The sequence below is a fragment of the Salarias fasciatus genome, chromosome 15 (assembly GCF_902148845.1).
Source record: "Salarias fasciatus chromosome 15, fSalaFa1.1, whole genome shotgun sequence".
Taxonomy (NCBI): Eukaryota; Metazoa; Chordata; class Actinopteri; order Blenniiformes; family Blenniidae; genus Salarias; species Salarias fasciatus.
The window spans coordinates 9,497,879-9,513,831 of record NC_043759.1 but is presented as its reverse complement, the minus strand read 5'-3'; the positions used below and the strand labels follow the sequence as shown (position 1 = coordinate 9,513,831).

The 15,953-nt window shown below is 44.1% G+C and overlaps 1 protein-coding gene across 1 annotated transcript; it reads left to right on the top strand.

Moving 5' to 3' along the window:
• Nucleotides 1-11,423: 11,423 nt before the first annotated feature.
• LOC115401458 (uncharacterized protein K02A2.6-like) lies at nt 11,424-15,578 on the top strand. Its single transcript, XM_030109652.1, has 2 exons — nt 11,424-13,282; nt 13,743-15,578. Exons 1-2 carry the CDS (start codon nt 11,636-11,638, stop codon nt 13,761-13,763), a joined length of 1,668 nt encoding a protein of 555 aa, XP_029965512.1. The 5' UTR covers nt 11,424-11,635; the 3' UTR covers nt 13,764-15,578.
• Nucleotides 15,579-15,953: the final 375 nt, after the last annotated feature.

The following is a 15,953-nucleotide window of genomic DNA, read 5'->3' as shown; positions in this document are numbered from 1 at the left end:
GCTTGATTTCATTTTCCATGCAGAGGAGGAAGGATGACACCAGATCCTCCCCTGAACGCAGAAATAACGAAGCCGGCTTGTCATGGAGGAGCGCTGCGCCGCGCCGCGCCGGGCCTGTCGCCTGCAGCGCGGCTGCCTCACAAAGGCCATCAGCGCACCAGCGAGACGGCGAAGCCGAGGCCTGTCTGTCAGTGCGTGGGTGGATATGTGTGTGTGTGTGTGCGCGCGCGTGTGTGTGTGTAGAGGAGAATGAGGGAGAGCTGCCGGCCGAATGCTGACTGGTCAGTTCTGGGCTATCGGACCAGATGGCCCGGCTTGGCCTCTGATTCCTCTGCTAGGTGAGGACACACACACACACACACACACACCTACACATCCCCAAAAATATACAGAAGCATTTATACTCAGGAGTGTCGAAAATCATATCTCCCAGCCATTGTTTCATTTTGCAGTTCCTGCTTGGAAAAGTTTTTCTCGCTCACGTTTCAGTTTATAGAACGAGCGCACTCCTCCTCTTCCTCCTCTTCCTCCTCTTCCTCCTCTTCCTCCTCCTCCTCCTCCTGGTCTCTGAAAAGTGTAAAAGTGCGTCTGCAGAATGGAAACGAGGCACGAAAAGAAACTGCATGAGGAGTGGTATGCCGATCCGGTGGCGATAAACAGAGGAAGCACACAGGGAGCTGAGTTCAGCCTGGCAGAGGGAGGGAGAAGAAAGAAAAGAAGAATCTACAGTTTGTAGCAAAAACTTCAGCTAAGCTCCATCAGCATACACCCGCCAGGCCATAACATTATGACCACTGACAGGTGTCATCAGTAACGGCTATAAAACTACAACTATAAAACCTTTAATTCACATTTAAAACATGAATACTGAGTTAAACAGCTAAATAATTGTTATAAAATCACTGCTGCGGTCGTATTTGTTGTTATGTAATCGATCAATTACACACATATTTGTGTTTGTAGTTGTAACCACCCTCTCTTCCCCCTGCTTTAACCTACCTTTCCTTATCTTGCTCCACATCTCTCCACCTTCAGCTTTTGTTTTTGGGGCTTGTGCCCTTTCCTGCCGTCTTATTGGCCAGCTCGCGGCACACCACCCCAGAGAAAACATCCACCGAAGATCAAACACGCCTAACCACACAAAGAGGGACTGACCCTTCCTGGCGTATGACGGAGAAGGCGCCGCGCGGCCTCCCGGTCTGTTGATATTTGCGTCCAGTTCATGACCAACATCACAGCTGGAGCTTATAGACGCTCTTTTATTACATGCAACAGTGGCGTTGTGAACATATGGAAGTCATCATCGCCACTCCAACCGCTGCAGCATTATAAATTTATCATTGTCTCAATGTTTTTTTAATGATTTGTCACAATTACACCGCTTCCCTTTCAGAATAAAGGCACTATTTGTTTTTAAAACACTCCAGCGAGGTCATTTCAGTTCGATATTATTGCGAGGGAGCAACGACCGGACACAAACACCTGTACAATCAATGAGCATTTCCTCATTCAGTGGTTATGGAGGGGGAAAAGGCTTGTCGAAAAAGAAACTAAAAAAATTAGATGTAATTTCTGACATGGAGGCTGTTTTTCATTGACGCAAAGATTCCCATCAGCCGTCCACCCCAAGCAGGAACATTGTGGAATATTAATAGTTTTGTTAGACGGTGAACAGATTGCTGCAAAGTTTTCTGTTTCCCCCGGAGGTGCTCTGCATTTTGCAACCAGTCCAAGCATTGTTGGGGACTGATGGTGCAACTAAAATACATGCTGTAGTGGAATTATACAATCACTGCCATGCAAAAAGTAGTAGAGTTAAGTAAGTTTTAGATATTATTTCTTTATTTTGGTTTATTTCTGAATAAGTGTTTGGTAAATAGCCCTTGGTCCACAGGTACAAAGAGCATGCATCTGTAGAGTCATACATATTTTCAATTTTTGCAGGAACTTGCAGTCTTTAATCACTTAATTTAAAGTATGTATATTTATTATATTGTTAATGGACTGAAATTCAAGGGTTTTGCTTTTCTTTGTCTCAATTAAAGCAACATTATTAAGCTAAATGATATCTCTATTTGGTTGCACTTTATGTTTTTTGATGCATTGTTTTGCACAATATAATCAGTGTAGAGAATTGTTAACTAATGCAGAGCTTTTGTTACCACTCACGTCTCTCTTTCCTCTAGCTTCCTCCACTTTCCCTCATTTCCTCTCAGCTAATTGGATGATTTGGCATCAGGCCTTGGAGTAAGTGTGTGTGTGTGTGTGTGTGTGTGTATGTGTGTGTGTGTGAGTGTGAGTGTTATGTAACCCTCTGTTTCAGGAGTGCTCGAAAAGGAAGCGAAGCACTTTTCCTGGGGTGCTGTCAGTCGTTCCTCTGAAACCAACTGTGGGATTAAATAAAAGGAAAGAAAGCCGTGTGGATGGCGCCCAGCGGGGCCTCACAACACCCGGAGGCCGGCCGTCCACCGGCCCGCCGGGACGCAGGGCTCAGCCGGGGAGACGAGGGGAGGAAGGGGAGGAGGCGGAGAGGAGATCCGATCTGAAGACGTGTGCGAATCTGACAATAAAAGAGCCTCGCGGAGAGACACGGGCGGGAGTAATGAATGCTGAATATGTTTTGAAGAACTGTGAGTCAGCATCATCTCTGCCAGCAGAATCGTACTGAAATCAGACATCCGAAGGTTCCGCGCTCGCTCCAGATTCCACCGACTCAGAGACGAGCGTGACTCAAGCGACCTTGAAATCCGACTGATTCTTTTCCCTAAAGACGACTCGACAAGATGATCGCACTTTACGGTTTTAATTATCTGAACCGGGGAAGGCTCAGGTGCAAATCTGCTGTGATGTGAATGTTTGCGTCATGTTTTCAGCATGTTATTCAACAATCTTGTTCATGTGGTTAAAAACGGTTTACCAGCTGAAGGTTATTCCCCCCCGCCAAAAAAACAGCTTTGTTTGTTCCTTTATGAATTTTTAATCTAGTGAAGAGAAACTTCAAAGTTCAAAATGTTAGCTTGCTGTTTATGTGTGAATTTCTTTTTGCATTGTACAGTCTCTGTAGCTCGGAGCCACATAGTGACTCTAACTGTAAATCCGCCACATTAACGAAAGAAAATCGAGAGTAACTTTTGGTTTTGTGTCTCACACTGTGGAATGAGTACGGCCTGTAATGTGGTCATTCTGTGCACACCCCTCCATACGGGAGGTCAGGATTAATAAAGCGTTCAGTGTGTGGTTGTTTTGGTCCTCGTTTGACTGCTGGAGTTGCAAAATGGCAGAAGATTTCTGTCTGAATATGAAAATAAATATGTAAAGTGAATGGAAAAGAAGGGTGAAATTACTCTACTGCAATTAAAAACAATGATTCTGGAGGAAGACGCTGACAATGACAGCACCTGCTGCACAAATTCTTCTGACTTTTCATCTTCCTAACCCATTTCTTGTCGCACTCCGCGGTGACGCAGCATGAAATTGTGTTTTCCACCAAGTTTCTCAATCTGTTTACCTGATCACCTTTGAGTCTGCTGACAGTCCTCCCCTCACATGCCTCTCCAGCCGGCTGCGCGCCGTCATGATAAACATTTTTTACATGCCTTGAACTCTTACCTGAAGGGGTCGGGGAAGGGTCAGACTCTGATTTGCTCTCCCAACTCATTTTGCTTGAAATGGGATGAGAAAGTTCAAACGCACAAACCAAACAAAATTATTTAACATTTTTGCAAACAGTGACTCGGCAATAAACCTTTATCCTGTTAAAGGTTGACTGAAACACAGCCGGTGGATCTCCATCATACCTGGGTCGATTATTCACTTCGCTCTACTGTCACATGTTTTGTTTTCACAAAACACACAACTTCAAGCGCACAACACCCCCCAAAAACAAGTGAAATAACAACCTTGACGTCAGGACCGAAGGTTGCTTATGTGCTTTATGTCTGACTGGAGGTGGAGGGGGTGGACGAAACGAGAGGAGGAGGAGGGTCTGACGAGTGTGAGGAGCTGGCGTGGAGGGTTCATGTCGGGTCACTGTGGAGCCAGAGTACGCACTTGGTGGAGGAAGCGGTGTGTGTGTATGTGTGTGATGTGTGTGTATACGCCCTGAGCGCAGATGAATGAACGCTGGATGAGGTTACTATCATGCAAACACACAGACGTGGGTGCAGAGCGGCGTCCGTGAATGAGAGGAAGTGCGTCACATCGGCGTGGAGCGTAAACCATAAACCTCACAGAAAAACCAAACTCTTCACAAGATGCAATCACAATTTACGTTTAGAGGTCTCCCCTGTTATTACATTTCTCCAGCCAAAACAGAAAAACAATGAACACGGGAGATGTATGTGTTTTGTTTTGTTTTTTCTTTATTTGGGGGTAAAGAAAGTCAGTTATTCAGCTCTCTTCTGTCCTCTACGTTAAGGAAGATTTCATGATAAATTCATTCGCTGAATTTGAAAAACTCAATGATTCTTTTTTGTAATGACTTTATGGAATAAATCTCCTTGATGCAGCAAAAAATAAAAGCTAAAATGACACGAAAAACACAATTTTAGCAACATTACAGATTACTACAATGACAATGCTGAAATTTCAGTTATTTTATTTTAACTTCAGTTTTCTCATGTTGGAAAGTGATACTTCATTAAATCTGAACTTGATCACTTGATCACATATTAAAACTTTGTTTTAATGAAAACTTTTTTTTTACAGATATAGTTATTTATGGTATATAATGCTGCTGTTTTCTAGTCTGGCTCACTTCAGGCCCCTGAAGTAAAACACATTTTCTTAAATTAATGAATAAAATAATAAATAAAGCATCAATTCATTTTTTTTCAGATTTCCATTTATTTGTTTGGTCTTGTGTTAAAGATGTTTTAGTTGTGAGTTTGCAGAATAAATACATTAGTTGCGTGTTTTACAGTTTTCCCATCTTCATCGCCTTATACATTCTGTGCTTGTCTCATTGTTTTTCATGTGGTTTGCTGCTCATTTTAAAGACTGCAATCTGAATTACACGCTGTCAGAAAAACGTATAGCATCCGACATAATGAGATTAGTCTCTTTGGTTTCTTTTATGTCTCAGTGACGGAAAGGTTCCTGGAAAAAACACGTACTCTTGTAATACGAATTGTTCTTTAAGAATTATGTGTATATAAGAATAATGGGGACATTTTTAAACTTTGAATTTTCTTTAAAATAACTTGTCTCCCGTGAGTAATTTCAATTCATTAAAAAAAAAAGCCTCTCCTATGAAAATATTACAGACTAAATGAGTCTCTCTGCTTTGGCTTTAGAAATATTGGGTGAAATATTTGTGCGGCGCAGATGGATTGTCTTAATAATGCTGAAACGGACCTACCAACACCCTGTAAAAACAATCCTGCTGTGCGAAGAGTGTGTGTGAAATCTAATGAACGTAGGGCTGGAAACAGGAAAGATCAAAAGACATGATGCCAGGAGAGCATGAGGAGCGGGTCATCGCCCGACCCTGTCCTTCCTGGATCTTTTTAAAGATTCATGTTTCGGCGCAAGGCCGGAGAGCGTGCGCCAGTGAAAGTGTGCTCTCCAGCGGTTGAAGGTTACGGACTGTATAAACAGGGACGGAGATTTGTGCATCGGTACTTTCGCGTCTGGAGGTTTCCAAGCCGCTGCCTCTTCCATAGATGGCATCGGATTGCGTGTGTGCGTGTGCGCCTGCCTCTGACCTGCGGGACGTCGGCTCAGACAGCTGTCTCCACGCCGAGGGCCAGCTTCCTCTCATCAAAGGCCGGGCTTCCTGTTCTGCACCGGCCGGTACAGCTCGCGTTGAGCGAAACGCCGCGTATCGAACGCGCCCCGTGCCCCCCCCCCCCCCCCCCCCCCCCCCCCCGCGGAAGTCTCATTTCATTAACTGACAGACTAAACAGTGACACGATGAGTGTCGCTGCGGAGGAGCTGGTGGAGCGTTTCACTGAGGGACGTGGACTTTTTCTCCAGAAGTCGGCCTGAGCACGTTCCTGGCACAAAGATCTGGCAGCTCCTCGTCCTATTGTTCGCACGCCGCAGAGACAGACATCCAGGAAGCGGACTGAGTCCTTCAGCGGTCCCTGCCCACCCTGCGACTCCCACTCTCGTCTCGATCAGACTCCGGCTCGCACGAGACCAAAATAATGACACTGGACGGTCAGTGGGCGGGTCGAGCGCCGAATCAAAACTGAACCGTGAGCAATCGTCTCAAAATAGGCGACGGCGGGTCCAGGCTATTGTCTGCGCTGTCCCGGTGTCTTCTCTCTTCCTCCGCCGAGTCAATCCCTGCTCGGCCCTGCACAGACTCACAGGCACCAGGAGGGAAGTGATCCCTCTGCAGGCTATTCTCTGACGACGGCCATTGTGAAACGCTGGCAAAGGGTGCGTTCAATAATATACATCTTCTTGAAACGTAAACATTTGTATGTCTGTATTTTTGTCAGTGTTTACATCATCTTTTATGCAGTTTAAACTTTCTGAGGAGCTGCAGCAGCAGCATGCGTCTCCAGAGTAGCAGCAGAGTTGCTGGAGCATCAAATAACTTATTCAAAATCCATCTAAAGTTTTATTGTTTTTTTTTTTTTTATTATTATTATTTCCGAGTCTCCCACTACTGGTATGATAGCCAGAGGCATGGTGGGAATTCTCATGACCTTTCCTACTTAAGCTGCAACCATCTGCAATCGAGATGTGACCGACTGCCAGTGCTTACATAACCGCACGAACGCACACAGCATAAAGCACATCTCCAAATTGATACAGTTTCATAACTTTTCTAACTGCAAAAAAAAAAAAAAGAAAAAAGAAAGAAAACTTTCTGCCACAGTGGATACAGAACTGACAAACTGAACAAAAAAAAATAAACCACACTGCAAGAGCTCTGCAAGAATCCTCACATTTGGAAAATCGCAAAGCTACTGTTGACATTTTTCCCACTGGATTCAAGTCTCGGTCTGTGACCACGGTGTTTGGCGGTGTTTACAACATACATGGGAACAACTGCAACAACTTCCAGCAGCTTTTAAGAGTCAACATTTCTCATTTAGAACCGCAGAGTGAGTTCAAAAGTGGAAATGATCCTTACTTCACATGTGTGGGTCTGAAAAGGCCCAATCAGGACCATTTGGGGGGCGAATGCCATTTAAAGTGTCTCCTCATCAATCCATCTTCAATATGTGGTTGGCAGAAAAGAAAAGAAAAAATGTAGGAACTGTTATAATATATTTACTAAGCTGACTTTGTGTTCTTTATGATCGATATTTGGACAGATAAAATCAAGAAAAACTTGGAGATAAGTTTTTAAAATAAAGTTTTTACCCTTTTTGGATGCAGTGCAAAAAATATCCCCAAAAATTATGAAGTTTTGCAAAACTTGACATTTCACCGGTGTGTTTGAATCTGCTCACCCACTGCCCCGCGCAGGATGAAGGATACTCTGACGCTGGTTTGACCCACTCAGATCGTGCGAGGGTGTGACTGCAGCTCTGCAGTATCTGACGGAACGGCTCGTCTGACGGCACTTGACATTTCAGTCAGCGCAGCATCGCTCCCTGCACGGCGAGGCAGTCCGCATCTTTATGTAATAGCTGATATGTATCAACCAGAGCTAAGAGAGCGATGGAGAGCTGCAAAAACAGGAAGAACTCCCACACTCTCTGACCACGAGCGGGTGTGTGTGTGTGTGTATGCTTTCTAACACATATCATCTTTCCAAAAAAGAGGCTGCAGACATCAGAGAATAAAAATGTACAGATAGGATGCCAGAGTTTACAGAAGTATTTTCAAGCAGAGAGTTTCTGCCCACTCAGAGATTAGATAAAAGACGCTGCACTCTGCTCTGAACCGAGCGCTCACCACTCAGTCCAGGGTCAAACTGCATTTGATACGCCATGTTTTTTTTTTCTTTTTCTAAATCTTCACTTTTTGCCAGGACAAATAGAGGTGAAGAAATGACACAGAATGAAAGATTTTCCTGCAATAGTCCAAACTTTCATGGGCTGTTGAATCGTCCCATGAGGTAAACTGTCTCCACTGAAAAAGAACGAAAGAAAAATCATCAGTCTCATTATGGCCCTTTGTTTACTGACTCTTTTTTCTCTCACAATCATTTTCACATCATTTATTAAAACCACAATAATGAGTGTGCAGTGCTAAAAATAATGAATATATAAAGCAAAAAAAAGTACTTTTTTTTAATCATTTTTCATCAGATCAGTGTCATATAAGTTCTAAACAACTGGTTAATGTTTATACTGACTAGTTGAACAGGAGAATTATGCTTTTTTTCACTTTGTGAAGAATTTCTTATAGCAGTATGTGTTGCCGTAGCCTCATTATAACTTTCAAATTTAAAAATTGTCTGTTTCCTCCCTGTCTTTTTTTGTGCATTTTGTGAAAATGCCTGCTGAAACGGTTGAGTTTGAGTTGGATCCGCTTATCCTGAAATAAGCAGATTTACTCCTCCCCCTGACTGTGCCCCCACCATGTGCATGTGTGTGTGTGTGTGTGTGTGTGTGTGTGAGAGAGTGGGCGTGGACAGATGCGTTCAAGTGCGTACCGGGAAGCAGGCTCAGAAACAGCCTGTTCTGAGGAGGGCTCGTCAGAGCGACTTTTTAGACCGCTGAAACTCCCAAACAAAGGATGAATGTGGGGCGAACAAACTTAAATGCTATGTTTTTGGGCTTCTGAGACCAATATAACGTCACTGAAAAATAGCTTAATATGTCCCCTTTAAAGAGTAAAACACTGTTGCAGTGTTAAATCAACACATTCGCACTGTGTTGCTCAGACTTAGCATAGTGACCAAAGCATATGATATTTCGGAAAGCTGCTCGGAACAAGGTGAAGGTAGAACTTTATGAAATAAAACTACCTTTCATATCAAATGAGTTGATTCAGTGCTGATGGATGAGTTGGTCTTTACGGCGGTGTGAGACACTTTTAAATTGTTGTGGTTATTACACATCAGCTGTCCTGAGAGGAGGGACTGATCAGGAATAACCGGAGTTAGATCATGTCAGAGCATGAATCACTCTGCGTCATAAAGATTTCAGTCCCTAATGACAACATGAGGCGTGAACATCGCCCCGACTGCATGTGAATGAGCAGAAATCAGTGTGTGCAACAATCAGTGAGTAGAGACACTATTTGTGTAGTGGAGAGCAAATAAATGGTAAAAAAAAAAAAAAATCAGAGTGCTATTTTTATTGCTATTATCTAATAAATGTACACAAACAACATCCCTCATAAAGTCGTTCTGTTGTCTTTATCTTTGCGATTTGGACTCTGACCTGGTGCCAACAGCTGAATCACAGCTGAGCTGATATCCAGGTCACCGAGGCTTCCTCCTCTGCGATACTGTTCAACTAAATCATCACGTATAAGAGCACCGATCTGTGTCACATCCCCCGATGTCCCCGTCTCCGCCGGGACCTCTGGGAACTTCCTCTGCCACATCTGGCCCAGTTGTTCCCTCTTTCTGATCTTCTCATGCTATGTCTTCCAGCTGTGATCGTGGCGTACGTCACCGCTGACCCCTCGCGCTCCCTGTCAGCCGCCACCACGTTTGATGGCTTTTGCCAGCAGCTGCTTGTCAGGAATTCAGAGTCCCACAGGATCTTTGCTGCGCGTTTTCTCAGCCACGTTCGGCGCGGCGTCCCGCCGGGAATCCCGGGACTTGTAACCTTCAGTAGAGATTTTCATCTGCTGCATCTCAGTCACTTGGTTACACCTCTCTTTTATGAGCCGGGCCGTCCCCGGGGCCTCCTCTCATCCTGCTGAGACTGACTCCAGCTTCGTGCTCGTCCACATGCTTCAACGATCAGATGCTCTGTTGTGTCCATCACGCCACACTGTTTTCTTCCACTGGTGGGATTTTTATTTTTATTGCTGTCATTCATAGGCAATACATCACGTGTTGGTTCCTGAGTGTTGTACATTATCTGGAGTTCATCTTACATATGCATTTATGGATTCTCTGTGATTCATTGTGGATTTTTTCAATGTTGAACTAATTTTTTTCTTTTCTGAAGTGTCAGGTTGTTGGGCTCGGAGTCCCTGCAGCATTCAATAATCTAATAAAGGTCAAATGCTGTAATGTCTGCCAATAACGTTATCATTTTGACCATTTTGAATGTAATAACACCAATAAAACAACAACTTGCCACGAGTGTGACAAAATATTGATGAGAGAGCCTCAATAAATCAATATGGGGTTCTTACCATCCAATATTGATCAACTGATATCATAAAACAAATTGGGAAGAAAAAAATCATTTATTAAAAAAAAAAATAAATCAATTTCTACTTCTGCATCATGATTGACCGCAGTAAATAACATTTTCAAAGGATGCCACGTCTTTAATGTAAAACACAGCCAGTAATGTAATAACCACTTCAGTTATTGGCAAAGTGCCGTCACGATATTTGCTCCAGTATTTTATTGCACTAGTTTTACATTATTGGCTTTATTACTTGCAGAATGGCCAAATGTATTATGTTATAGACAAGTATGATCCTATTAGCCCCTAGTCCATTATTGGCTGCTGCACCGCCTCATTCATAGTGTCGAATGTTGTGAGCTGCACTTTCTTTACTGCAGAATCTGGGCTGGTGATGGTTGCTGAATGCTTTTTGGATAAATTGAATGACCTTTAAAATGTGTGGCCAGTACTATCACAGTGCAGATGCTGGTTGATCAGTGAGAGGTCAGTTAAAGAAAAGACTGACTCGGTTAGAAGTCGGTAAGTAAAACAGAAAACAATAAACATGATGCCCAGATTGTTGTTTTCTCTGTTTCCAAACAGAAACGACAATCTACAGAAAGACAAATAACCCTCATGCCTTCATTCCTACCGATCTCGCTCCCATGATGCAACTGAGGCGTTGATGTAATGTCAGCGTAACGGCGGCGATAGCTTCTGGCATGGGCGGTGTAATGTTTAGAGCAATGTTTTCTTTTACGAGCCATGCTGCTGTCATTGAACGCAACATTCCTAGAAGTGAGCATGCGCAGAGAGCAATATAGGAAGTAATGCCTGTATGATCACCGGAACACTGTCTGCCCGTATCGTGCCGTGATGATGGATATATATAAACTTCCAAGACTCCAACAAGCCATATCTCATCATTTGTGTCCGTGCACACATCACATTGGCGACGAGGACTAAAAAGGAGAGAAGAAAAAAAAGGCGTTGATCGAGGACGGACAAGTTAAGCGCCGTCAAGCACGCCGGAGGAAAGTTTTTTTTACTTTCTCTGTTTTTTTTTTCAAGCAGCCGTCATGTCGCTCGCAAACACGCCAGCTCTACCCGCATTTGACACCGAAACGGACCCAAGTTCAGTAGGACCACGCTGGAACAAATGGGTGCAGAGGTTTGAGAACTACACAACTGCCTTCAACATTTCCGGAGATGGGAGACTCAAAGCTCTACTTCTACACTTGGCTGGTGAGCGTGTTCATGACATATACGATACATTAGCGGCCACAGGAGACAAGTATGCAGATGTAAAAGCAAAGCTGGAAACATATTTTACTCCAAAGAAAAACGTGCTGTATGAAGTGTACACATTCAGAAAAGCAGTTCAGCTCTCAGGCGAAAATCTGGACACATACTGCACAAGACTACGTATGCTGGCCAAACACTGTGAATTCGCGGATGTGAATTTGGAAATAAAAGGACAACTAATTCAGAGCTGTACATCAACAAGGCTTCGCAGACGAGCGCTCAGAGAGCCCAACATGACTCTGGAAGAAATCCTCAACTACGGCAGATCAATGGAAGTGTCAGAACAGCAGGCAACAGGCATGGAACAAGGAGCAGCTGCAGCAGTGAATGCGGTGCAACACAACGAACAACCAACCAAGAGGTACAATACTGCCCATGCAAACACAAACAAATCGAGCAGTCAGTGTCGAAACTGTGGTGGGAAGTATCCCCACGACGGTGATTGTCCTGCTCGAGGAAAAGATTGTAAAGCTTGCGGCAAACTAAATCACTTTGCCAGACAGTGCAGGTCAAAGCCAAAACAACAAATGAGCAGAGATGTGAAACCAAAGAGCTACACTAAACAGTACAAATCACAAAAGAAAGTCTACAATGTCACTAACTCAACGCACAGTGAAAGTAAAGACTCAGACAGCAGTGATGATAACTATGTGTTTGTGACCACCAGCACAGCTAAAAGAAGCACACCAACAACCCAAGTTAAGATTGGTGATACTGGCATCTCAGTAGTCCTAGATTCAGGTGCCACAGTAAACGTCATGAGTGAATCTGCTCTTAACATGCTGTCACCACAGCCACAGTTGGCACCAGCGGACACCAAAATCTTTCCCTATGGCTGTACCACTCCACTGTCACTGGTTGGCATGTTCAGATGTGAGGTGAAAGCAAATGATAAACAGACATTGTGCAGATTTTATGTAAAAAGTGGCAAAGGCTGTTCCCTACTCGGTTATGACACAGCGACACAGCTAGGTCTCATTAACGTAGTCAACACTATGTCCACACCTCAACCAAGCACAGTGGCGGATAAACTGGTCAAAGACAACCCAGAACTCTTCCGAGGCATAGGAAAACTCAAGGATTTTCAAGTCAAACTTCACATCGACACTACTGTTCAGCCCACATGTCAGCCACACAGGCGAGTGCCATTCCACATCCGTCAAAGAGTGGAAAAAGAGCTAGAAAAGCTGGAAGAAGGTGACATTATTGAAACTGTGACAGGCCCAACGCCATGGGTTTCACCAATAGTGACTCCACCCAAACCCAAAAACCCAAATGAAGTCAGAATCTGCGTTGATATGCGACAAGCTAACACTGCAATACAACGTGAACGTCACATCACACCGACGATGGATGACGTCATCCACGAACTCAATGGAGCCACTGTCTTCTCCAAACTTGATTTAAGAGCTGGATATCACCAGTTGGAGCTTCATCCAGACAGCAGATACATAACAACTTTCAGCACTCACAAAGGCCTGCGCAGATACAAACGGCTCAACTTTGGTATTTCATCAGCAGCGGAAGTATTCCAAAATGCCATCTGCCAAGCACTACAAGGGATCAGTGGGGTAAAGAACCTCAGCGACGACATCATCGTGCATGGGAAAACACAAGCTGACCATGACAACAGCCTCGCAGCAGTTTTTCAGAGACTCAAAGAAAAGGGCCTTACTCTCAACAGAGACAAATGTGAGTTCAACAAGTCCAGACTGGAATTTTTTGGATTCATCTTCCAAGCAGGAGGAATCTCAGCTGACCCCAAAAAGGTTAGTGCTATCAAAGAAGCGAGTGCACCGGAAAACCCCACAGAGGTGAGAAGCCTGCTCGGAATGGCAACGTACTGTGCTCGTTTCATCAAAGACTTCGCATCGATCTCAGCCCCACTTCGTGAGCTAACCAAGAAAGGCACGCCTTGGCACTGGAGCTCGGTGCATGCCAAAGCGCTCCAAGACATGAAAGACAGCTTAACGAGTGACACTGTCATGTCGTACTTCGATCCAGAAAAACAAACCGAACTTGTCGTTGATGCAAGCCCAGTAGGCTTGGGGGCCATTCTTTATCAACTCAATAAAGAAGGAGAAAGACGCACAATAGCGTATGCCAGTCGTGCACTCAGTGACGTAGAAAAACGCTACTCACAGACAGAACGAGAAGCACTGGCAATAGTGTGGAGTTGTGAACATTTTCATCTGTATTTGTTTGGGCACTCTTTTACTCTCGTTACAGACCACAAGGCGCTGGAGGTGATCTGGAATAATCCTCGTTCCAAGCCACCAGCAAGGATTGAACGTTGGGGTTTGAGACTACAACCCTACGACTTCGCAGTAGTCTACAGGAAAGGAGCTGAAAACCCAGCAGACTACATGTCCAGGCATCCAGCATCGACACAGCATGGGTTACACACCAGAGCAACAAAAGTTGCTGAAGACTACGTCAACTTCATGGCACAACAAGCAACGCCCAAAGCAATGACTCTGTCCGAAATCCAAGAGGAAACCCTCAAAGACCCCCTTCTGAAAAAGGTCAGTGAGCATGCAAGGCACAACACATGGCACACTATCAAAAAGGATTCACAGGATGCCACTGCCCTGCAAAAATACAAGCAAATCAGCGGCGAACTCACTGTTTCACCTACTGATGACATAATACTTCGAGGCCTCAAGATCGTCATCCCCTCAGCCCTTGAAGACAAAGTGTTGCAGTTAGCCCATGAAGGACATCAGGGCATTGTGAAAACAAAAACATTATTGAGGTCAAAAGTATGGTTTCCAAACATTGACCAAAAAGCAGAGTTTATGGTTAAGAACTGTCTAGCATGCCAAGCAAACACCCCGGTGACACAAGTCGAACCTCTAAAAATGTCAGAGTTACCTGAGTCACCGTGGCATTCAGTCAGTGCAGACTTCTACGGTCCACTCCCCACTGGAGAGTACTTGCTAGTTCTTGTGGATGAGTACACCCGCTACCCAGTCGTTAAACCTGTGAGATCCACCTCAGTAAATACGGTGATCCCAGTCATGGATGAAACGTTCTCAATGTTTGGCATTCCCAGAATACTCAAAACAGACAACGGACCTCCTTTCAACAGTGAGCAGTTCTCGAAATTCCTAACACACATGGGATGTCATCACAGGAAGATCACGCCTCTATGGCCACAAGCAAATGCAACGGCAGAGCGCTTCATGCGGACACTTGGAAAAGCTGTACGTGTTTCAGAGAATCAGAGCATCCCCTGGAAGCAAACACTGAACACATTTCTTCGTGAGTATCGCTCTACACCACACAGCACCACTGAAGCATCGCCTGCAGAGCTTATGTTCCAACGCAAGATCAATACCAAGATTCCTGCACATTCCAGTACCACTCAAAACAAAACTGACCAAGTGATCAGGGAGCGTGACAAGCAAGCAAAGACAAAAATGAAGCAAAACGCAGATACACGTCGCCGCGCAAAATCCAGTTCTCTCAGTGTTGGTGACGCCGTGCTGCATCGTCAGTCAAAACAAAACAAGCTGACATCATCCTACAACTGTGATCCGCACACCATAACCAGCATCAATGGCTCCATGGTCACTGCCAGAAACAACAAGCATTCCATCACAAGGAACTCATCATTTTTCAAAAGGATAAGTGCCAGTGCTCAGTGTCCCACACCTACTCCAGACACCGATGATGAGGACAGTACTCCAACAGTTCCACGGTACCCTGCGAGATGCACCAGACGCCGCCCTGCGTATCTGGAAGACTACGAAGACACTGGCTGAGCAATAAGTTTTCTTTTTCAGATGTTTGCCAATGAGTTCACTTGACTGTTTACATTTGGTTGTTTGGCTGCAACAATAATCACTTGCCATCTATTTGCATTTTTGAAATATCAAGTGCTGTTTTCTTTTTCTTTCAGTCCAAAAGGAATGCACTTATGAGACAGATTTATTTCTTTTGTTGTTTGTGAGTTCTAAATAGAGTGTGTTGTGAATTTCAAGAAATGCAACAAAATGTTCAGGGAATTTAAGAACCTTAGGTAAGAAAATGTTTGGAAAGTAAAAAAAAAAAAAAAAAAAACAAAAAAAAAAAAAAAAAAACCTGGTTGACTGTGTACTCATGTTTTTGTAAAAAAAAAAAAAAAGAGTGATGTAATGTTTAGAGCAATGTTTTCTTTTACGAGCCATGCTGCTGTCATTGAACGCAACATTCCTAGAAGTGAGCATGCGCAGAGAGCAATATAGGAAGTAATGCCTGTATGATCACCGGAACACTGTCTGCCCGTATCGTGCCGTGATGATGGATATATATAAACTTCCAAGACTCCAACAAGCCATATCTCATCATTTGTGTCCGTGCACACATCACAGGCGGGTTTTTTTTTTTTTTTCTTGTGCACTCACACAAACGGCAAACTTTGATGTTAACATCCACAGACAGAGAGAGAAAGCTGAC